This window comes from Falco biarmicus, chromosome 6 (genome assembly GCF_023638135.1).
Source record: "Falco biarmicus isolate bFalBia1 chromosome 6, bFalBia1.pri, whole genome shotgun sequence".
NCBI classification, from domain to species: Eukaryota; Metazoa; Chordata; class Aves; order Falconiformes; family Falconidae; genus Falco; species Falco biarmicus.
The window spans coordinates 45,595,188-45,614,689 of NC_079293.1; the positions used below are offsets into that span (position 1 = coordinate 45,595,188).

Sequence of the window (19,502 nt, forward strand, 5' to 3'; positions counted from 1 at the left end):
GGTGGCCAAGGCTAACCATTTCAGTGGTTCCTCTTCTGCAGAGCCAGATTTGGGCCATGTGTATCTGTGCTGGGTAGAGGGGACTTGAGCAAAAATATGCCCATGAGTATAGCATAGCATCTAGAAGAAAATGTTGCCTTACCAGCAGCAGAGATCTAGGGAGTATCAGAAAACTGGGGTCTGAGTGATTTTATGGCACTGCCTAGATTAGGTCCTGCTTGATTTAGTATTACATATTGCTCCTCAGGCTGCAACACTAGAGGTCATTGGAGTTTTGGTAAGTACCTGTTTTTAAGCATTTTTTTAGTCAGAGACTGAGTTTTCCTGGTGTAAGTTCTCAGCTCTTGAGATGAAGAGCATGTTCCTGAAGTCCGGAGACACATCACGGCTTTGTTTTCTCCTGCAGCCTGTGTTTAGGCATTGGAAAGCAAAGTTTCTTGGTGGATAGAATCCTTCTGGTTTTTTATTCTTTTTTTTTTTTTTTGGTATTGATATTTAATCAAATTCTCAGTGTCTTGTGTGCCTTGGTAAAGGCGTATCTATGTAACAGTGCTGCTCTTTCAACAATTTTGCTTATCTTTGGTGATATGCACAGTCCTGCCCTGTAAAGGGATTACTAAGTACTTCTATACTATAGAAGTTTCTTGCAGAGCAGGATAAAAATTCATGCTTGTTTTATGAGGCAGTGTGGCTCTTACCCATTATTTTTTTTAGCATTGCCATGTTAACATTACCATTAACATTACTCATTTTAATGTGCAATTTCAACATTGCCACATTAATGGCTGACTTATTATTTATTATTGTTCAGCCTGTAGTTTGTTTTTAAAGCTAAGTGTGTGTCTGTTTCCAAAGGAAAACCTGGGTGGCTAGATGAAAATGTCCCACTAATTTGCATTTAGTTTCTAAAGTCTGGTCACAGAAAACATTAGTTTAATCAATATGTGAATATATTTTTTTCTCATTTTCTCCATTTCCTGACAGTTTTCTCTCATTTCTACTTTGTATGGTTATTTTTTTAGCTCTGAGGTTAGTGTTGTCATCGTTTCGTTCCTCTAGAGATCTTTCTTATGTGAGGATATGCAACTTCTAACAGGCGTTCCTTCTGATGGATTCGGTATGATGAAAGACAAATGGGGAGAACATCAGACCCAGCAAGGAAGGCAGGGCAGTCTGGCAGGACTCCTCTAGTTTTTGGAGAGTTTCAGGAAATAGGATGCAAAAATTGCACATACCAATAGAGCAAATCTTGCTCCATAAATCAGTCTAAGGTAACTGGCATTTGTGGGTTTTTTTCCCCTATAGAGTAAGCGAAATGTTTTTGCCATAACTGCAGAGAAGCAATAAAAGGCTAGTGAAGGCAAAGGTTATAAACAAATCATTCGGTGCCGACGGAGGGTCTGTAGATGCTGACAAGAAACAAATAAAGTGAATAAGGCCGGTTCTGATAAATTTCATTGATTTCTGTACCATGTCATTATGGTCACAGCTTGCCCTGTTATCTTGAAGCTCCAAACCTTTCATTATGGCTTCAGATGATAACAGCTGTTGATATGCTGCAGGAGGTTGTGGTGACTACCATGGGGGTAAAGTACCATTTGCTAAGAAATAATTAGGAAAAACCCCATGGCTGGGTAGCTTTGATCTGCCTGTGGTGTTGTCCTTGCAGAGGACATTATATGCCAATACTACGTCTGTTTCCTGCATGAGTTCATGAAGCCTTTCTGGGAGTGCACGTGCTCTGTAAAGCAGTATAACCAGAAGGGTCCCACTTGCTGAGTCAGTGCAAGCAGTGTGCTGCTGCGCTGTGCCTGGACTTCAGCAGACCACTGTGTCAAGACCATCCAGTGTCCACCTTTTTCACATAAACGTGGATATCTGAAGCTTTTTGCTGCTGTGACTACCGTACAGTTGGTGCCACGTTAGGCAGTTCATGTCTAGCACAGGTATCTGCTTACACGTGTAACAGCAACATAAACATGTCTGTAGCTGTCAGGCTTGCACAAGCCTCACCTCAGCAATATTAATGAAAATAGAAAGCTAAAACTTGAAAGCAGTTCCCAAATCCTGTGTGATTTCCTAACAGTATGAGGTGATATGCAAGGTACCTCTGAATCCCGAGCTTTTTAAGTAAATAAGCATCTGCTTTTACCCTAGGTAAGTGGAAATCCAACCATCAGTTTTTGGTTTGTTTCTGATCAGACACTGGGAGGAGAAGGGGGCCAGAAGCAGACTTGGGAAACTTTTGCCAAAAGAGAGCACAAGCTGTGGGTGTGTGGTATAACCTGATACTGGCATATGCTATGGGAATGCTGGAAAACTGCCAAAGCACCTGCAGGCTGCTGCTTGGCAGCAGCATTAGAAAGTATTTGGTTCCCTCGTTCTTACTAAGAGTTAGTAAAAGAGCGAGAAGAGTATGCGTGTGTGGAGAAAAACTGGGATAAGAGAACAAAAGGAGCACAAACCAGGTCATGTTATGACACTGTCTACAATACTGGAAATAACTGTGGACTGTTTATTATTTTGAAGAAACCCAAGCTCCAGCTATGCTGAGATGAGTGAATTTGAAAGGAACTGCTCTTTATTAAATAAATACGCTGTCTGGAGTTACTTATTGTAAGATTTCCATTCCTCTACATCCCACCCCATTATAACAGCTTGGGGTGCTGCAGTTGCAGTGTTCCTGCAGTACTAAAAATGTTTTGAGAGGACCACAATTCCACTGGAGCTTTTCTATGCTTTTATATGCAGATTTGTATTAGTGGGCAGAAAATGTTATTTACTTACTGCCATTGCTGGAGCAGCCCTGAATCTATCCCCTACTTTTGCCTTTGACCTAGCGTATTGCTTGTTGCAGTCCTGTCAGCCTCACCATCCTGAATCTTTTACTCTTCTGCAGCTTCTGAGCATAAATAAAAAGCTAAGGGCAGGTTCATGGAGTCCCAGGGATGCAGTTCCAATGACTTAGTGCACAAATATATTTCAAGGACAGACTTGGAATGTGAGGCTACTGTCAGCTAGGAGAGAAGTCAGATCGGAGTACAGGTCAGATGCCATCGCAGGACAGATGAGGTGGCTTTCCAGGGACATGCCTGCTTGCCTGCCCTCTGGCGTTTCTTGCTCTTCTGAGGTTGCCTTGAAGTAGGCTTCCTTGCTTTCCCTTGGCAAAAAATACTGAGTTTCGGGGTGATGAAGGGTACCTTGAACTAGAGGTGATGAGTGTGGATTATTGAGCATTAAGATAGGGAGGGGGGACAGGAAAGCCTACTGTTACCTAAACCGGAATCTTGGTTACACCTGTGACTGCTGACACAATTTCAGTTGGAAAAAAGCACATGGTGACAGAGGCTCAAGCTCTGCAATTCCAAAGGTCAGATCCATGGTTGATCCAAACCCTTTGTTTTCACGGGATTTACAGAGAATAAATCTTGGCCAATATATGTGTTCTAGAATACTACTTTTTTTTTTTTTTTTTTTTTTTTTACAACTCTGGAACACAGTTGTATCTTGAAAGTTTTCATGGTCTTGTTGACATTTTGCAGGGCTCCTTCCTTGCAGCACTGTGGAATGCTGTGTTGCTTTTGGGAGGTTGCCACACCACATTGTCTAGCCCCAGGGTAAGGGGTTTTATTTATTTTTATTTTGCATTGTTTCAGCTGTTTTCACTTCTAAATTATTTCCATCCTCCAGCAGAATTTCTTCATGAATGTGGCAGTACATTGGGTTTCTTAGTTTATGAGCTGTAGTTTGTTAAATAGCCTACTGGATTTGTTTGCCTTTGTCTGAGAAATTTTAATACTGTAGCAGCAACAAAATGAAAGGTGACACTTAGGAGCTGAGCTCTTATCAAAGTGTGGGAAGAGATGGGAAAGTTGTTCTCCCAGAACATTGCTGATCAGAGCTTTTCTAGCTGTCTTGTCCCTGCATGAGACACTGTCAGTCTTGTAAATGGAAAAGGAAATCTTTTCTAGAATATATAGCAATGTAATTTGCAATGTAACTGTATGTGTGGTTAAATCGCATGCACGTATATATGTTGAGATCTGTCCTGTACCACCTCTGCATTGTTTTCTTAAGTATGATTTAAAAAAAAATATTTTTTTTTTGCAGTGGTTGCTTGTACCCTTTCTGCTCTTTGTTATATAGGTTTTCTGTTACTAAGACTGCATTAACTGACGTTCTTCATCTCTTATTTTTGCCTTTTTATTTTTTTTTTTTTTTGGTCTTTGAGCCAGTTAAATGATCGGTTAAACTGTGATGGTGAATGAAATCCAAATACATTTGTATATCAGTAGCGAGATAAATGTTGGCTGTCCTGTCTAAGAGCTATGACTTAATGTTCGGTCTTTTGTTATTTTCTTGGTTTCAATGAACAGGTAAGTACTGTTACCTTTCATAACAGAGTGGCTGTTCACAAAGGGGCTACTGAAAGCTTTACTGTAATAATAAGGTGAAACTGATATGAAGAGACTCATCTTGTACAATAAAACATAGCTCCGTTTACTGATTTAGAAAAAGAGGAAATGTCTGAAGGCCTCCTTCTCATTTCTCTTGTAGGATTACCTCGACTGTATCACTGACCAGACCAAGCTCTCCCTGGGGACAGAAGAGCGATCAGCCCTGTTTGGAAACATACGGGATATCTACCATTTCAACAGGTAAATTCATATTTAACCAAATGAAAACAGTTTAATAGTCTATGTTAATGGGGAGGGAGTAAACCAAGCAAATGCTCTTTTATCACAGGCAAGATATATAAATTGAGAAATGGTCTATTTTTTATTCTCAACAGGGTTGGTTTGCAGAGATCAGATTTTTTTAGCTGTTTATTTTATGAATCAGTTGTGGTCTCCATTTACCTTTTTTTATTTTCATGCTGGGTATTTCTATGAATTTAAGTCTAACCTGCTTTGTGCCCTACGTGAGACTAATGCAAAACCACTGTGAAAGAAATTCTTGCCTTATTAAAGAGATGCTGTTTATTCCTACTATATTGAGTCCTTTTGTGTACTGATATACATTACCCACATCTGGCTTTTGTAGTGTTTTATACTGCTAGGGACTCCCTAAATTAATTTCTCAAAACGGTGTTCAAGTACCTTTCCATTTATTCAAGGCTTCTGTTCAGTATCTTTACAGCCTTCTCTAAAAGTCCTCAGGTGTGATTCTAACATATATTGGGAGCCTGAACTAAAATTTCTTGCTTGTATAGCTAGCACCACATTGTGTGGAAACTGCATGCAGTATCTGCAGTTCTAGGAGCATGCCACTGCTACTTTTGTCTGAATCCTTGTTTACTATAAAAATAACATATTCAGCATTTAAGGAAAACCTAAATATTCAATCAATGCAAGAAATACATTGTCATAAAGTTCCTGTGTATTTTATATCCCTTTACTTTTGTGAAAGCTCTCTCAGCTTTGCTGTAGTTGACAAAACATCCCCCAAACCACTGTGTTCTTTGAAGAACAACAGATAATTTAATTGAATCTGAAGAGGATTCTGAAGCGGAGGACTCATGTCAAAAAGCATCTTCAACGTTTTTCCACCATTGTGAAAAGCTACTTTAAACGACAAAGATAAAACCTAAAATCTTGACTGAATGTCTAACACACTAGAAAATACATAGTGGTGGTCTGATCATGTGTTTTAGACCCATGAGACAATGTGAGCTTACAGCTTCCCAGTGGTCACAGGATGGAAAATACCAGTCCTGGCCGTTATGTTTTCTGATCCTTCAAAAGTTAAAGAAATGGCAGACTTGGCAGCTAGGACACATTCACATCAGCATCATTGCAAATATTACATAATAAAAAATACTTTCGAGTACGATCAGTCATTATACAGAATAATTGAGTTGCAAAAAAAAAGATTTGCAGAGGTTAAAAAGAAAAAAAAAGAAAAAAAAAAAGTAGTTTTTGACAATTTTAGAGATAGATGTGTTACAGTGGTTAAAACTCTCTGGAAAGTTATCCAGAGCCTCTAGTAAATTACTAATGCATTTCAGGCTTTCTAATTTAAAATTCTACATGGAAACTGTGAGCTTTTAGGACTGAACCCTCATTGTAGATCCTAATACAGCTCTAAGGATTAAGTTCCCTTCTGTATGAAACTTGGCAGGTAGCTTCCAGGTCCTAAACATACTCTAGAGCCTTTTTATTTATTTTGACCTTTGAAAAAGGTCCATTTGGCAGTTCTGTGATTCAGATGCTGTTTTTGAGCATGATTTTATAGTTTCAGAATTACTTTGGTTTTTGCAACTTTGAATTTGACCATTAATCAATGAGCAAAAGTTTCAGTCTTGGACGTTTTTGGACTTCCTATGAATCTGAGAAATTTCATTTCAGTAAATGTGAATTTCTTTCAGGTAAACTACTTGAGATTTTTATGTTGTGTCAGATGGCAGCAATGATGGTCAGGAAGGTAACTGCTAGTCCAATGACTATAATCTCTTTTTGGAAATCTATTTCTTAAAGCAGAATCACTATTTACTGGTCCACTGATTCTGCTCAGTCTTTTGGGAAAAGCTCCCCAGCTTGTTTATTCAGAAAGGGGAAATGTTCTCCAAGTCAGTGTCAGGTGCCTTTCTTCCCTGGACACTCTCTCCTGTTGAGATTTTTTCCAGTATCAGTTTAGGATAAATTCTCCAACTGATACCATGACTTGACTCTGAAAAGAGAACTCTGCAGAGAAACTTGCTCAGTTTAGTGCTTCTACCAATACTCAAATGATCTTAGGAGAGGCCAAGCTGAAACCTGTGCTGCTGGCACAGATCATCTTCCATGGTCCTTGTCCATCAGTGACTCCTGAAGCACAAAAATGCAGTGCAGGACCATTTTCTGTAACCGCCATATTCAGCGGTTCCTGTACTCTGAGCTTCACAGTGGTAAGGGCTGGCTTGTGGTCAGGAGGAGCCTTCATAAAACCTGTAATAGCTCACCTTTAATGGAAAAGGGTTTTTTTTGCTGAGTGGAAGGAAATTAGTCTTGGCCAGAGGATTTTTGTGACAGTGAATTTATACCAAGGCTAAATTTCTTATCACTGGTGTTTTGTTTTTTTCTTTTTATTGAAAGTCTGAACTTTTCAGATTAATTTTCCAGAACTTGATAAGGTGAAAGTATTCTGCCATGAAGACCAGATTCTGCCTGCTACCTCACTTTAGTTTTGAATGTTGTGCTCTCTCAGGCATTGAGAGAATGAAGTTTTTTGGAGATGCTGCTGTTTTAGCATTTACAGCTAGACAGTGCAGTACTTCATCATCAGCTGGTTGTGTTGGGGGTTTTTTTGTCATGGTTTCAGGACAAACCATGCTGTTTTGTTCCTCCATCTTTCCATTCCTTCCATTCCACCAAAATTGCCTGTCTGATGTCCCTGTCATTCCGATCTCTTGCTCACTCTGATTCAGATCAAAACGGAGGAGAAAAATACTTGTGTCTTACATTAAAATGATATGGTGATGATATAAAATGAGTAAAATGCAAAAAAGTTCCTCACCTGAATTGTGTGTGCAAATATTGTGATTATTTGTGGACTTATAAATGTGTTTATCTCATTCATCTTGACCTCCTGTAGTCAACAGCTTGATACTAACCTACACCTTGTCTAATTGAAAGTCTTCACCCACAGGGGAAAGATAAGTTTGTCTTGAAACTAATTCATATTCCAGAATATCAAAGGATCCTAAAAGACATTGCAATGAGGCTTTTATTCATTTGACTTGAAAAGATAGCAAATGCACTGAATGAAAAATGGTCAGTCTCTTTATGCTTACCTCTCTCATCCCAGAGGAGTTAGTATTAGAGAATGATAACGGTCGTACAGATTCAGATTTTTCCAGACCATGGTAACCCAAGCTGTTTAACTCAGTACATGGTCTTAAATGGCACTGGAATTTGTGGCACTCTTCTATCTGGGTTTTGTTAGTGATTCAGTTGCTAGAGCACGGAGTTCCTCTGGTGGTACTCCCTCGTGCTCCCTTCCTGCCTGGGTGGCTGGCGCACGTGAGCCACAGGGGCAGAGAGCTGTGGTACCATCTGTGAACAGCATAAAACCTCTTGGATATTCAGGTAAAGGGAACTAATGCCTCTCTATTGTTTCTTCTGCCTCCTGCCAGGTACTTAGATGTAGCCTATAATAATAGCCCTGCTTTTTCACATGTCAGCTTCACATTATAGGGATTTAAGTTTTTCAGGATTCCTAGGCATGACAGATTTGTAATTTTTACAGTGGCAGGTTGTTCTTACCAATCCTATCCTTACCAGCTAGGTGAGATAGGTGCATTACAGGTAACAAAATCTTTCAAAGCACACAGCCCTTACACTATGGGCTCGTGCTGAAGGCACAAGTCACTAGCATATTTACTGCATGAACTTGGGCTCATTGCATGAATATATAAAATCTTTAAGGGTTGCGTTACTGTATCCTGAAGAAGAAATAACGTGGTATTATAGGAGATAGGTAGGAATAAAATTACAATCAAGGCGCTACATACTCTAAGCGATCGGAACATCTGCCTGCCAGACAGCAAGACTTCTCTGAGCCCGTTCGGTGTGTTCGGTATTTCCAAAACTTGAGTAGGACAGTGTCGGTCATTATTACTGATGGTTATGGTCACCATTGCCACAGCTTGCTTCTTTTGCTGCTATAAAGGAGCTTCATGAGTGAGGTGTATCAAGCTAGGGTCATATTTTTATTTCCATTTTGATGAAGGGAGAAATTGAGGTGTGAAGGTTAAATTGTCACTGTACAGAGTGGCTTAGTGACCACTGAACCTAATGTCTTTGTCTGTCTTTGTTCCTTGTGACTGCAGATTTCTCCCCTTCCTTCCTCCAGTAATTAGAGAAGCAGAGAACAAGTCAGGAAACTTTTCTGGTTTACTCCTTTTCTTACTTACAGAGGGAAATTGTGTCTGCTTAGAGGGGAAAAGGGCAGTTCCTTAGACACAGGCTTAGCAAAACTCGTTCAGGGAACCAGCTCTGAATTGGGAGAAAAGTAGCCCTAAACGGAAAATCATCTGATGAGAAGGGGGCAGGGAGGAGTTCTATCACAGAACAGTTTGGCAGAAAACTCAGTTTCTTCTCTTGTTTTTCTGAGTACATCTTTCAGTAAGACTAAAGACTGTTTGGATCAAGAAGAGACCTTTGAGGTTTTCTTCTGCTGCTTGAACTCTTTCTTTCAGTGAATTGGCTTTTGAGAGCTGAGTTTCATACAACGGTGAACATACTCCCTTATTGCTTTGCTCCTGTTACAATGAATTCATTTCCTGCTTGGCATGTCAAAATTATAAAATCCTCTTGGTAAGGTTTTATTTTTAAGCATGTAGAATTTATATATTCCCTTCCAGAAAACTTTTTCCAGGCTAACCATTTTTCTTCAGTGAAGAGACCCACTAAAGGTAGACAAATTTTCCTGAGTGAGCTTATTACCATTCTTCTTCTATGTGTAATACATCCCTGGTTCTCATCTGTGTTTTTCAGACCAGCTCCTCGTCTCCCTCAGACAAGTAAAGCTCCTAGAACATAGGAAATCTTTATAAGACAGGACGTGTGCTTCAGTATCTTCTAAGTCTTGTTAGTTTTAAATTGTGTTTAGTTGGTATATAAGCAACATACCAGTCTGACTACACCACTATGAGTATCGTAGAAGAGCTGCCAATCTTAAGGAAGGAGCTCAGCCTTGTTTAGGAAATTAGTAATCCATGGTCATTGTGATGACTTGAATTTTTAAGTATGTGGGAATACCATTTCTTTAGAGCGCTTCTCTGCCTCCAAACAAAAAATCCCAGCACCTATGCACACAGTGGGAAGAGAGGCATCAAAGGAGTTCTCGTTCCCTTTTTAGGACTCCCTGCATCATTAAGTGCTTTGGACATCACTGCTATGGATGATGAAGCACTGTCTGGCTCCAAATATACAGGTGTGTCTATTCCAAGGTGTGCCATAATTGTCTTTCCTTTTCCTGTTCTTTGTTTTAGTGAGCTTCTGCAAGATTTGGAGAACTGTGAAAATGATCCTGTGGCTATAGCAGACTGTTTTGTTTCCAAGGTAAGTGGCTACTGCAGGAGTCTGCAGCACACCAGCTGCAGAGTGATACGAGGGAGTAAGATTAATTTATTAGCTTTTAAGACCTAATTCTGACAGCTTGTGTGACTCGAACCAAGAAAAGTTAGTAAATCTATGGAAACAAAAGGAATTTCTCATAGTAGGTGGTAGGGATATGCCACTGATCTGTGTTTTTTAAAAACCAAGGAAAAGATGTAATTTTCTTCAGTAAGAGTATCGGAACTGGTGGAGCTGTTGACCTAGGGTTCATTTTCAGGTTTGTGGGTTGTTTTTTGGTTTGGTTTTTTTTTTTTGTGAGTATTACAGGGATTCTTCCCCACCTGCCCCCCTTTTTTTTTTAATATATGTGATCAAGTGGTACTGTGGTTATGCCTTGTCAGCTTAAAAACAACTAGAGAATACAACTTGGCTGCATTTTTAGAAAAGGCAATAACCTTAACACAGTTGTGGTCATATTGCTTTCTGAGGTGCATTTTTTCCTGAATCCAGCCAGCCATACCTTTAATTTTCCTTTTAAAGGGGGTGGCCCAAAGTCTGACCTCAAGATTAAAATCTCATTCTCTCTGAAATATTTTTAATTTTCTGAACATTGATCTGACATCTTTAGTCTGTTGGACAATTCTGAAGCCAAAAACTGGAGAAGAAGTGGTTAGGTGCAGGAGAAATACAGAGAACCAAAGTAGGTGTCTTTCATTGTAGGAAACACAGAAAGCCAATTAGCGAGAAGAGGAATGGCTATAATGGGTAGAACAACAAGAGATTAAATCATTTGGGCTACAGTTTAGCTTGCAGCAGATGTCACCGGAGAACCTACATATGCCTTGAATCAGTAGAGCCCAAATGTGTTAAGAAATAATACCATCTTCATGGTATTTCTGAGGAAAGAAGAGTGAAAAAAGGGGCACGTAGGTGTTTAAATTTGGATAATCTCTCTGTAGGTGTGTTTGCCTTTTTCCATTAAAAAAAAAATATAATCACAATAAAAACCAAACCCTGTCATGTTTCATACATTGTCCTGAACTCAGTATTGCTAGCACCAAGCATTCAATATAATAGGTCTAACGCAAGGATTTAGGATTAACTGGACCACCCTCTCATGGTGGTCCAGTAATTTGTTTGGCACTGTTGTGACACGAGGGATTTTATTGTAAAGGGGAGTGATGATACCAGCTTAGTGCTGCTGTTTCACCAGATCACTTGCTTGAGTTGAGTTTGAGAAAGCTGTTATTTATCTAGTCATTGATCTTTTGTAAGCACTGAGAGATCTTAGTGTTGGCACCACTACTACAAAAGTAGGATGTATTTTTTGCTCCATTGCAATGGGATTTATATCGTGTTGTTATCGCTCCAGATAGCCTATATTGAATTGAAAGGGAGAGAATGGGATAAGAGCAAGCACAGACTCCTGCTTCTAGAATGGAATAACGCCATGTGCGCACTGGGTCCCGCTGACTAGGAAACAACTTAGCAAACAGTTATCTGGCATCCTGGCAGACAAAAAATTGAGCATAAGTCAGCAGAGTGCCCTTCAGGATATTTACAGATACTGCAGTCTGGAGCTGGTAGATCTTTCTGCTGTATTGCTTGGTTATAGCTGGGACATGGAACAAAGGTGGTGCAAGTGGTAACAGCAAGTCCAGGAAAAAGTTGTGCTCTCATTCAATTTGGCCAGCTGAAAGGAGTTTTCTGGTAGACTCTCTGACCGTTTGTTCCAAAATCCATCTGCATATCATTGTTTGTGCTTTTTGTTCCCTTGTCAAATGCTTTTAGCATTTGTATTACTGGCAGACAACTGCCTGATGGCTCAGAAATTGCTAGAGGTTGCAGTCCTAACAAGCATTTTTTAACTTCATCCAGACAAGTGCAAACACTTAAAAGCAAAACCAAACAATGCCAAAATACCCCACAGTTCTGGTTTTGGCCATGAAGATGTCATTACAGCAACTGCTGATCTCTTAACAGACTCCAGTTGTCCATTCTTGGTTGCTTGTATCTTCCCAGCATTGAGTAGTGGAAATAAAAACTGCCTTTTTTGGCAGTCTGCAGTCCTTCAAGTCTTAAAAGGCTTCGACCATTTATTGTTTGATTGCTTTGAGTGTGCTAGATCTTCACTGTGAGCTAAGCATGTGGATAATATCATGCTGAAGTCATAGCTCACAGCCTTGGCTAATGGATGTAGCTCTGCTGGAGCTCCTTTAATGCTTCCAGTGGAACTGTGCTTAGGTTACATAAGCTCTGGATCTAGTGCCATTTTTTTCACCTTATTCTGGTTCACCTGTGAATTCCATAGTTGTTGGAAGTTTAAATATATGATCAAGTTTTCACTGTAGCTATTGTGTTTACTTTTTGCATTTCATAAAGCTCAGTAACTGCATAAAGTAATACCCATTTCTTTCTTCAGGATTCATATGAAATGACACAAAGTTGGTTTGCATGTATAATAGAACAGCTGGAGCTTGTTGGAAGTAAAACGCTTGATATTCGTGAAGACATCTAGGGAGCTTAATCTTTTTAAAGGTCTGGTTTAGGAACATATTTGACAGATTGTTTCTTTGAACTTCACTTTGTTATTTGGTTTTGCTCAATAAAATTTGTTGTATAGCATATTATACTTCCCTCACACAATCATACATTGCTGTGTCTCCTGTGTATAACTTTCACGCCCGAGTAGTAAACAGCCTTGCAACTTTTACTTTTAAGGGAAATAGAGCAAGGATTATCAAAGCATGTTAGTGCACTTTGAACAACAACTCATAATTGTGGATTTAAATCTTTACCCTAACGTTTTTGTGCTGAGTGCCCAAAGTAAATAGCTCCTAAAATGGCAGATTTTGTTAATGGACTTCAGCAAGATGTCTTTAGTGTAAACCAGCCAGTAACATAAAACTTACTGATTGATAAAATAACCATGCAAAGCTATGACTTTATATACATATAAATATTTAATAACAACTTACAACATTGTATAAATCCCTCTAGTTCCAGATAATTTAATTCATTAATAATTCACAGGCAAACAGACACAAATGCAGAAAAGCATGCTTTTTTTAAAACCAGCTGTCCAATCATTAATTGCTGCCTTTATCTTTCTGCCCCAAGATGCAGATTGTGTGGACGGGTATTTGTTTAAACAGTGTGGGATGGCTGCTGCATGGAAAAAACCTGCCACTGAGGGTAGTGGTGTACTAATTTAGTTTCTGCCAGCTCTGGTCCTGCATCTTCGTCTAGAATCTACTATGTTAAATGTCTTGGAGACATTTTGCTGGTAACTGTAATCGGAGACTGATAAAAGCGTTCCAGTGCAAGTTTAGCTATAGTTTAATTATTCACATAAAAGATTGTTTGTACGTTTGTTTTGCCAACTCAGTCTTTCATTTTTATCATAATGATGCCAATGTTAATTAGAAGATTGACTTCAGTATTCTACATGTTTATATTTAAGCAAGTTGTAAAGGAGAGCTTAATTCTGGCATGTTGCTCTTCTCACTCAGCACCCCCGAAATTCAGAACGTTTTCTGAAAGATGCACCAACAGCTTAACCAAGGGGGAAGGGAGAATTGCTCTAATCTAACATCTCATTAATGAAGAGGAGATCCAGGCAGTTGGCTTCAGCTTACGTTCTGACTCAGCTCATTTTCTCAGTCTCCATTTTCTTTTAAAGTGCCTTTTATGGCTATAAAAAAGCACAGTGCACCAAGAGTTGAGACAGGATTGGGGATGTAGCCACGTGCTTGGCACTTCACATCATGTGGAGGAGACACACAGTGAATTGATTCAGCAGTGGGGGACAAGCTAAGTATAGCTGGGATCTGCTTGCGCCCGGCTGTGGTCTCGAGGGTGACTTGTAGTCAGTGCAGATGAGCTCTCAGCTTGGATCTCGGTTTTTGCAGCCTCTACCCCAACAGCTTTAGGCCTCCAGATTAAAAATGATCTCTGGAACAATTCCAGTCTCCCTGCAGAGATAATTCTTAATCTGGCTTGAAGACAGTTGAGGTGAACAAAACAACTTGCAAGCTGAATAAGTTGAAGAACGTCCAAAGAAACACTGGTGAGCATAGCTGGTGTTTCATTTACCAGTGTGAAGGTATTGACTGAAATCCATTAAATCCATCTTAGTCCTGGTTTCTCTGTAGCTTCTGAACATAGTTCACAGCACCGGCTTTAGCCTGCATGGCTTGTGCCCTGATGCGCTCCCAGTAACACAGTCTGCTCTCTGGGGGGTCTCCTGTGAAGCAGACACCAGCTGGGCGTGTGAACCAGAGGTCCCTCCAGTGACCACGCAGAGTGCTGGGCAGCCAGGTGGGCCGTGGGACAATGGCCGGCCTCGGCAGTGCAGCTTCCCTCAGGCTGAGGGAGAGCCTCTTGGGAGGTGGCTGTCTTGGCCACTCTCCCAGCGTGTTCAACGTGCATCCTGCTGATGCCTAGGCAAGGTGTATGATGTCGATTCACACCAGCTTCGTAAGTTGGAATGCTGATCAACAATCTTATTCTGAAGGCAAAATGTATGTAACTGCCTTCCTACTGGCACTGTGGGAGCATAGCTCAGTACAAGCAAATGCACCGTGATGGTTTAGTGTGATGAAATGAGCTGGGGCACAAGGAAGCAAGTGCACATGCAAGCACAGTATGAAATTTGGCGTCATGTCTGTTCAGAAAGAAGGGATGATTGTGAAACCATTATTAAAATTTTTAGAGGTGTTGAGGGCATGAGAAACTGCATTATTTTGTTTTAAATACAAGCTTTTTCCATTTAATAGCTAGACTAAAAGTCTTTTAAAACCAAAAATCCTATTGCAAGTTGTTTTGACCTTGTGTAAAAAACCGAAGCAAAACAACAACAACAAAACCCAAACCAAAACAAGGAGGGAGAGTGTGAAAAGGCTCCTGGGGATTTTAGACTTGCTTTTGATTTTGTGGGGAATGTGCACTAACCTTCCGAAACCCTGAAGTGTTTGACCTTGTTTGTTTTACTGATAATGCCTTCATTTGTTAAAATTTCACAACATATATTCTTTTTCTTTTTGTTTGAAAAGCAGAACAATCATGTGACTGTATTTATGAGCAGAAAAAAAAAAAACCCTAAAAAATAAACTGGCACAAAATGTTCTGCACTTTGCTTATGAAGCAGTTCTATAAATTGCATTATTCTGTGATTGTAGCCATGATAATATATTACAATTTATACCAAAACCCCTTAAATGAAAACCTTATATTAATAGATGCATATATGAAATAAATTCCTTTTTTCATCTTACTGAATTTCATTCTATTGCTCACTCTTAAGCACCCTGATGTATTACGAGTGCTAGCTAGTTTGATAGTGATTGCCATAGAAAATTACACAGTGTAATGTCTGCAATGCTCTGAGGTTTGTTAATTCTTTGAGTGGAGAAGGTTTGGAGCTGTGGTCAGGGTCCCAAGTGTGGACATGAACAGGCTATAAAACAAGTTTACTGTCTTGGGGTGTGGACATGGGATGTGGGTATGCCACCGTAAAAAATACTTGTGACAACAAAATTAGTTAAAGTGTGAAAAACCAAGCTAAATCATTTAACTCTGTTTGTATCAAGAGTACATTTGGTGGGTTGGTTAGTTGGTTTCTAAGGGAAGGGAAGTTTAATAAGCTTATAGCCCACTAGTGAGTAAATGGGGATTGCAGCCCCTTAGAGAAACGTCCGTTAAAAGTTTGCTAGAGTTATTTATTTTTTTCAAAACAGTTACTATTGAATCCTGTAAGAAATACTGAAACGAATTGCAATGACGTACCCATCTGAAGTAGCATCTTGCTTTAGGTGAGGTCCTTATGAATCACTGCTTAGTGGAAAAATGCATGGCAGAACCTGCTGTACGCCTGTGAGAGGGGGAAGGGGAGCAGCGCTTATGGCAATAGGAAAGTGTACTGCCTCAGCTGGCTCTTTCTGATGAATGGCCAGAAAAACCCAAACCCCAACAACGAGAAACAAAAGCCACAGCCTGCATCAGCCCTCTCCCCAAGTGGTGTTGCTCCTCAGAGCACTGTTGCCTGCTGTGAAGGCAGGTATTTGGTCTCGCCATTCACCAGTGACTACCCCTCGTGGAGCACAGCTATTGTGCTGCAGAATGCCAGAGTCTGCTCTGAAGATGCTTCAAGTGGAAACTGGGGTCTTGTTTACTACTGGAGGATTACTTTTTATCGCTCAGGAAAGAAAAAGTAATTGATTTTGGGGAGCATTTTGCAGTTCTGCTGTGCTTTCTTAGTTCTTTAGGGCTCTGGCAAGCTGCAGAAATTGCATATTATTTGGGATAGAAGTTGATAGGCAGATGTGAATTTAAAGCATGTGAAAATGTTTCTGGAAACCTGTTCTTGTATAAAATGAAATGGTGATGATCAAGAAAAAAAGGCTTAGGCCAAGGAGGAAAGGAATGAAACTCAGGCTTTTCCTCTGAGAATCTTGTCAGCATTAAGCGTTGGCAATTTCACTGTGACAGGCAAGTGTGAAAACCCACCTAAATCTAGTTACAACTTGTTTTGAGTAATAACTGTCTGCTTTCACAGAGTCATAATTTACTTAACAAAAAAAAATAAATATCACTTTTGTGGCTTTTGATTTTTATGCTTAGACTGTGCTTAAGTGTGGAAGTATTTATGTTGGTTGAAAATTACACACTAAACATAACCTGCAAAACTTCTCCCAGTAAGCAGATGTGTGCTTTTAGCAAACAAAAAACTAGGTATGTGCAAGTCAGCTGTTTGAAAGGGGTAATGGTGATGGGGGGTGGTGGTGGTTTGTGTTTGGTTCTGGTTTTTTAAGATGCATGGATTGTCATAAAGGACCTTGGAGGCTCTGTTGCAAAGCCACTTGTTTTAACTCTATGTAGGTTTATTTGTTTTTTGCTTAAAGTAAACGAAAAATCTCCCCCCCCCAAAGGAAAAAAAAATTCAATTCAACAGGTTTTTGGTAGTGATAGGACCATCACAGTGAAAGTCTTCGTTGATCAGGAACTGGAGGGGGCATTGTCTTGACATAATCATCTTTACTTTGCACATGTTAGCTGCTAGTTTGAAAAAATCTGAATACATGTAAACCTTTCCTCCCCATGCAGAGTGAAGACTTCCACATATATACACAGTACTGCACCAACTACCCAAGGTAGGAATTCTGGGTTCCCTTTCTTTATTTGTCCCGTGGCCAGTTTGTGTAATACAAATTATAGTCTATTAAAAAAATCAACTTCTCCCCCACCCAAATGGGAGGAATGGTCAAGGAGTTTACCTTTTCTTTAAAAAAACAAAACCCAAACAAACAAAAAAAACCCCAACATAAACAGCAACAACACAAAAACAAAACCCACCCCAAAATGAAATATGCTCATCTGAAGTTTTATTTTTACCTTTCTTGCCATTCACTGCTATTATCCTTCTTTAGAAAATTATAGTCTTATTCTGCAGTGCTCCAAATATATGATTCCCAGTAAGAGAGAGTGGTTGCATGTCAAAGGAAAGCATAACTGAATGCAAAAGCTAAACTGAAAAAACCCAACCAACAGAAGCAGCAGTGATTGGCTTCGGAACCTACTGCCCCCTTTTACAAGGGAAGAAAGAAACAATTCTTGACCTTACCTGCAGACTTTACAGAGACTATGTGTCTTAAAGCTATGTATTGGTGTTTCCAGGTCGGTGGCTGTGTTGACAGAATGTATGAGGAACAAGGCGCTGGCCAAGTTCTTCAGAGAGCGGCAAGAAGCACTGCAGCATTCTTTGCCCCTGGGCTCTTATCTCTTGAAACCTGTCCAGCGCATCCTCAAGTACCACCTGCTTTTGCACGTAAGCACCCATTAGAAATGTGTTTAGTTTAGGGCTGCTGCATGTTGAAGTTCCTGCCTCTGGTCCAAGGCTTGACGGTTAGAAAGCTTCTGGCTTTCCTTGAATGCTCTTTCTTTTGGGGGTATTTGATTTCTACATATTGAGATTTTTTCTGACTTCATCACTTCACAGCATATGCATATATTTGGAATGGATGATTTATAGTAATTATTTTAGACACATTGAATCAGTCTGTCCATCAAAATAATTAGCTGCTTTAAAAAAAAAAACGAATTCTGAAGCTGTTTGGAAGATTCTTGTTGTGATTAAACATTTTTGTACACAAATTTATTTTTCCAATGAAAAACAGCATTTTTCCACATGCTGCAATGCTGGGGGTGGTTGAAAGAAGGACTAAATATATACAAAACCACCCTGATTGGTAAAAATTTTGTGCAGAGGAATGACTGAGGAAGTGGGAACCCTTTCCATATTCAGTGAATTCAGTTAAGCAAGTTTCGGAAATTCCTGCTTTATTGTTAACATTTTCCACATATGTTTCCTATTAGACAGTCATGTTCTAGTGAAGTGTAAAGACACTGATCCTTATTTAAAATGTCTGGTGCTTTTCTGCTCTCTAACTGTAAAGTAATGCCTAGTTGTAATACCATCAGGGTTTTGTAAGTGTATAGATATGTCCTATGTTTTAAGAAAGCCATTACATGCTGTCTGAAAAGGTCTCCTGTCAGCATGCTACACTCTCTTTCTGTGCCTCTCTGCTCACATCAGCTGCTGCAAGTATAGTCGCTGCTAAACCGACCGTAAAGGCTTGGCTTTGTTAGTCATCTTGTGTTAATCAAATTGATAAAACGTTCAATAGCAATAAAGGCAGGAATGTTGCATTTGAGTGGTCACAACGCAAAGACAAAATAGTACAGATAAAACCAGAGTATTGCGTCCAGCTGGGAAAATGAATTTAGAAATAACAGGACTTTTCCACCCCACCCCCCACCCCCCGTCTTAGGAAATAGAAAACCACCTTGACAAGGACACTGAGGGCTATGACGTGGTGCTGGATGCCATTGATACGATGCAGAGAGTGGCATGGCATATAAATGACATGAAGAGGAAACATGAACACGCGATCAGGCTCCAAGTGAGTTCCCAAAGAGATTTTATGGGTGTTTGTGGGCTGTTTTTGTCAATATGTATGACATTAACATTTTTTGGTTTATCTTTTAATCTTTGTCAGTCTAAATTATGACTCCTGTTGAGTATGCCTGTGGCTGTTTGATCTTAGAAACCATGGTCATAGCTGCTGCAGGAAAAATCAGACAACTCTACCCTACAAGCAGCATCCTGTAAAGCATTTATTTTTCAGTAATATGGAACTTAAGATAACTTCTCTTTCTTCCTTTCCCTCAATTGTACAGCACTGCTGTGCAACCCTAGGGCATGGCTTTGTTCAGAAATCCTGTGGTTTCCGATTTCTCCCCTTTGTGCTGATTAATTTTGTTTTGAGGCATTTCTTGTGCTGCTTCTTGTTTAAGTACTTTCCTCTTGGGCTTTTGAAGACTCATTATCAGATGCTTTGTGGAAAGTATAAACCTAGAAACATGATAGTTAGAAAAAGGTGAACTTCGCTTCAAATGAAGAAT

General features: G+C 39.7%; 1 protein-coding gene across 3 annotated transcripts in view; it reads left to right on the plus strand.

Annotated features, from left to right (window-relative positions):
• Nucleotides 1-19,502, plus strand: part of PLEKHG1 (pleckstrin homology and RhoGEF domain containing G1) — a 136,202-nt gene that overhangs the window by 99,700 nt on the left and 17,000 nt on the right. For all 3 annotated transcript variants that reach the window (XM_056343794.1, XM_056343792.1, XM_056343793.1), the window contains 5 exons: nucleotides 4,558-4,658; nucleotides 9,974-10,043; nucleotides 17,145-17,191; nucleotides 17,715-17,865; nucleotides 18,869-19,000. In XM_056343794.1, the coding sequence (XP_056199769.1) occupies nucleotides 4,558-4,658; nucleotides 9,974-10,043; nucleotides 17,145-17,191; nucleotides 17,715-17,865; nucleotides 18,869-19,000 (501 nt within the window). The remainder of the gene's footprint in view (nucleotides 1-4,557; nucleotides 4,659-9,973; nucleotides 10,044-17,144; nucleotides 17,192-17,714; nucleotides 17,866-18,868; nucleotides 19,001-19,502) is intronic.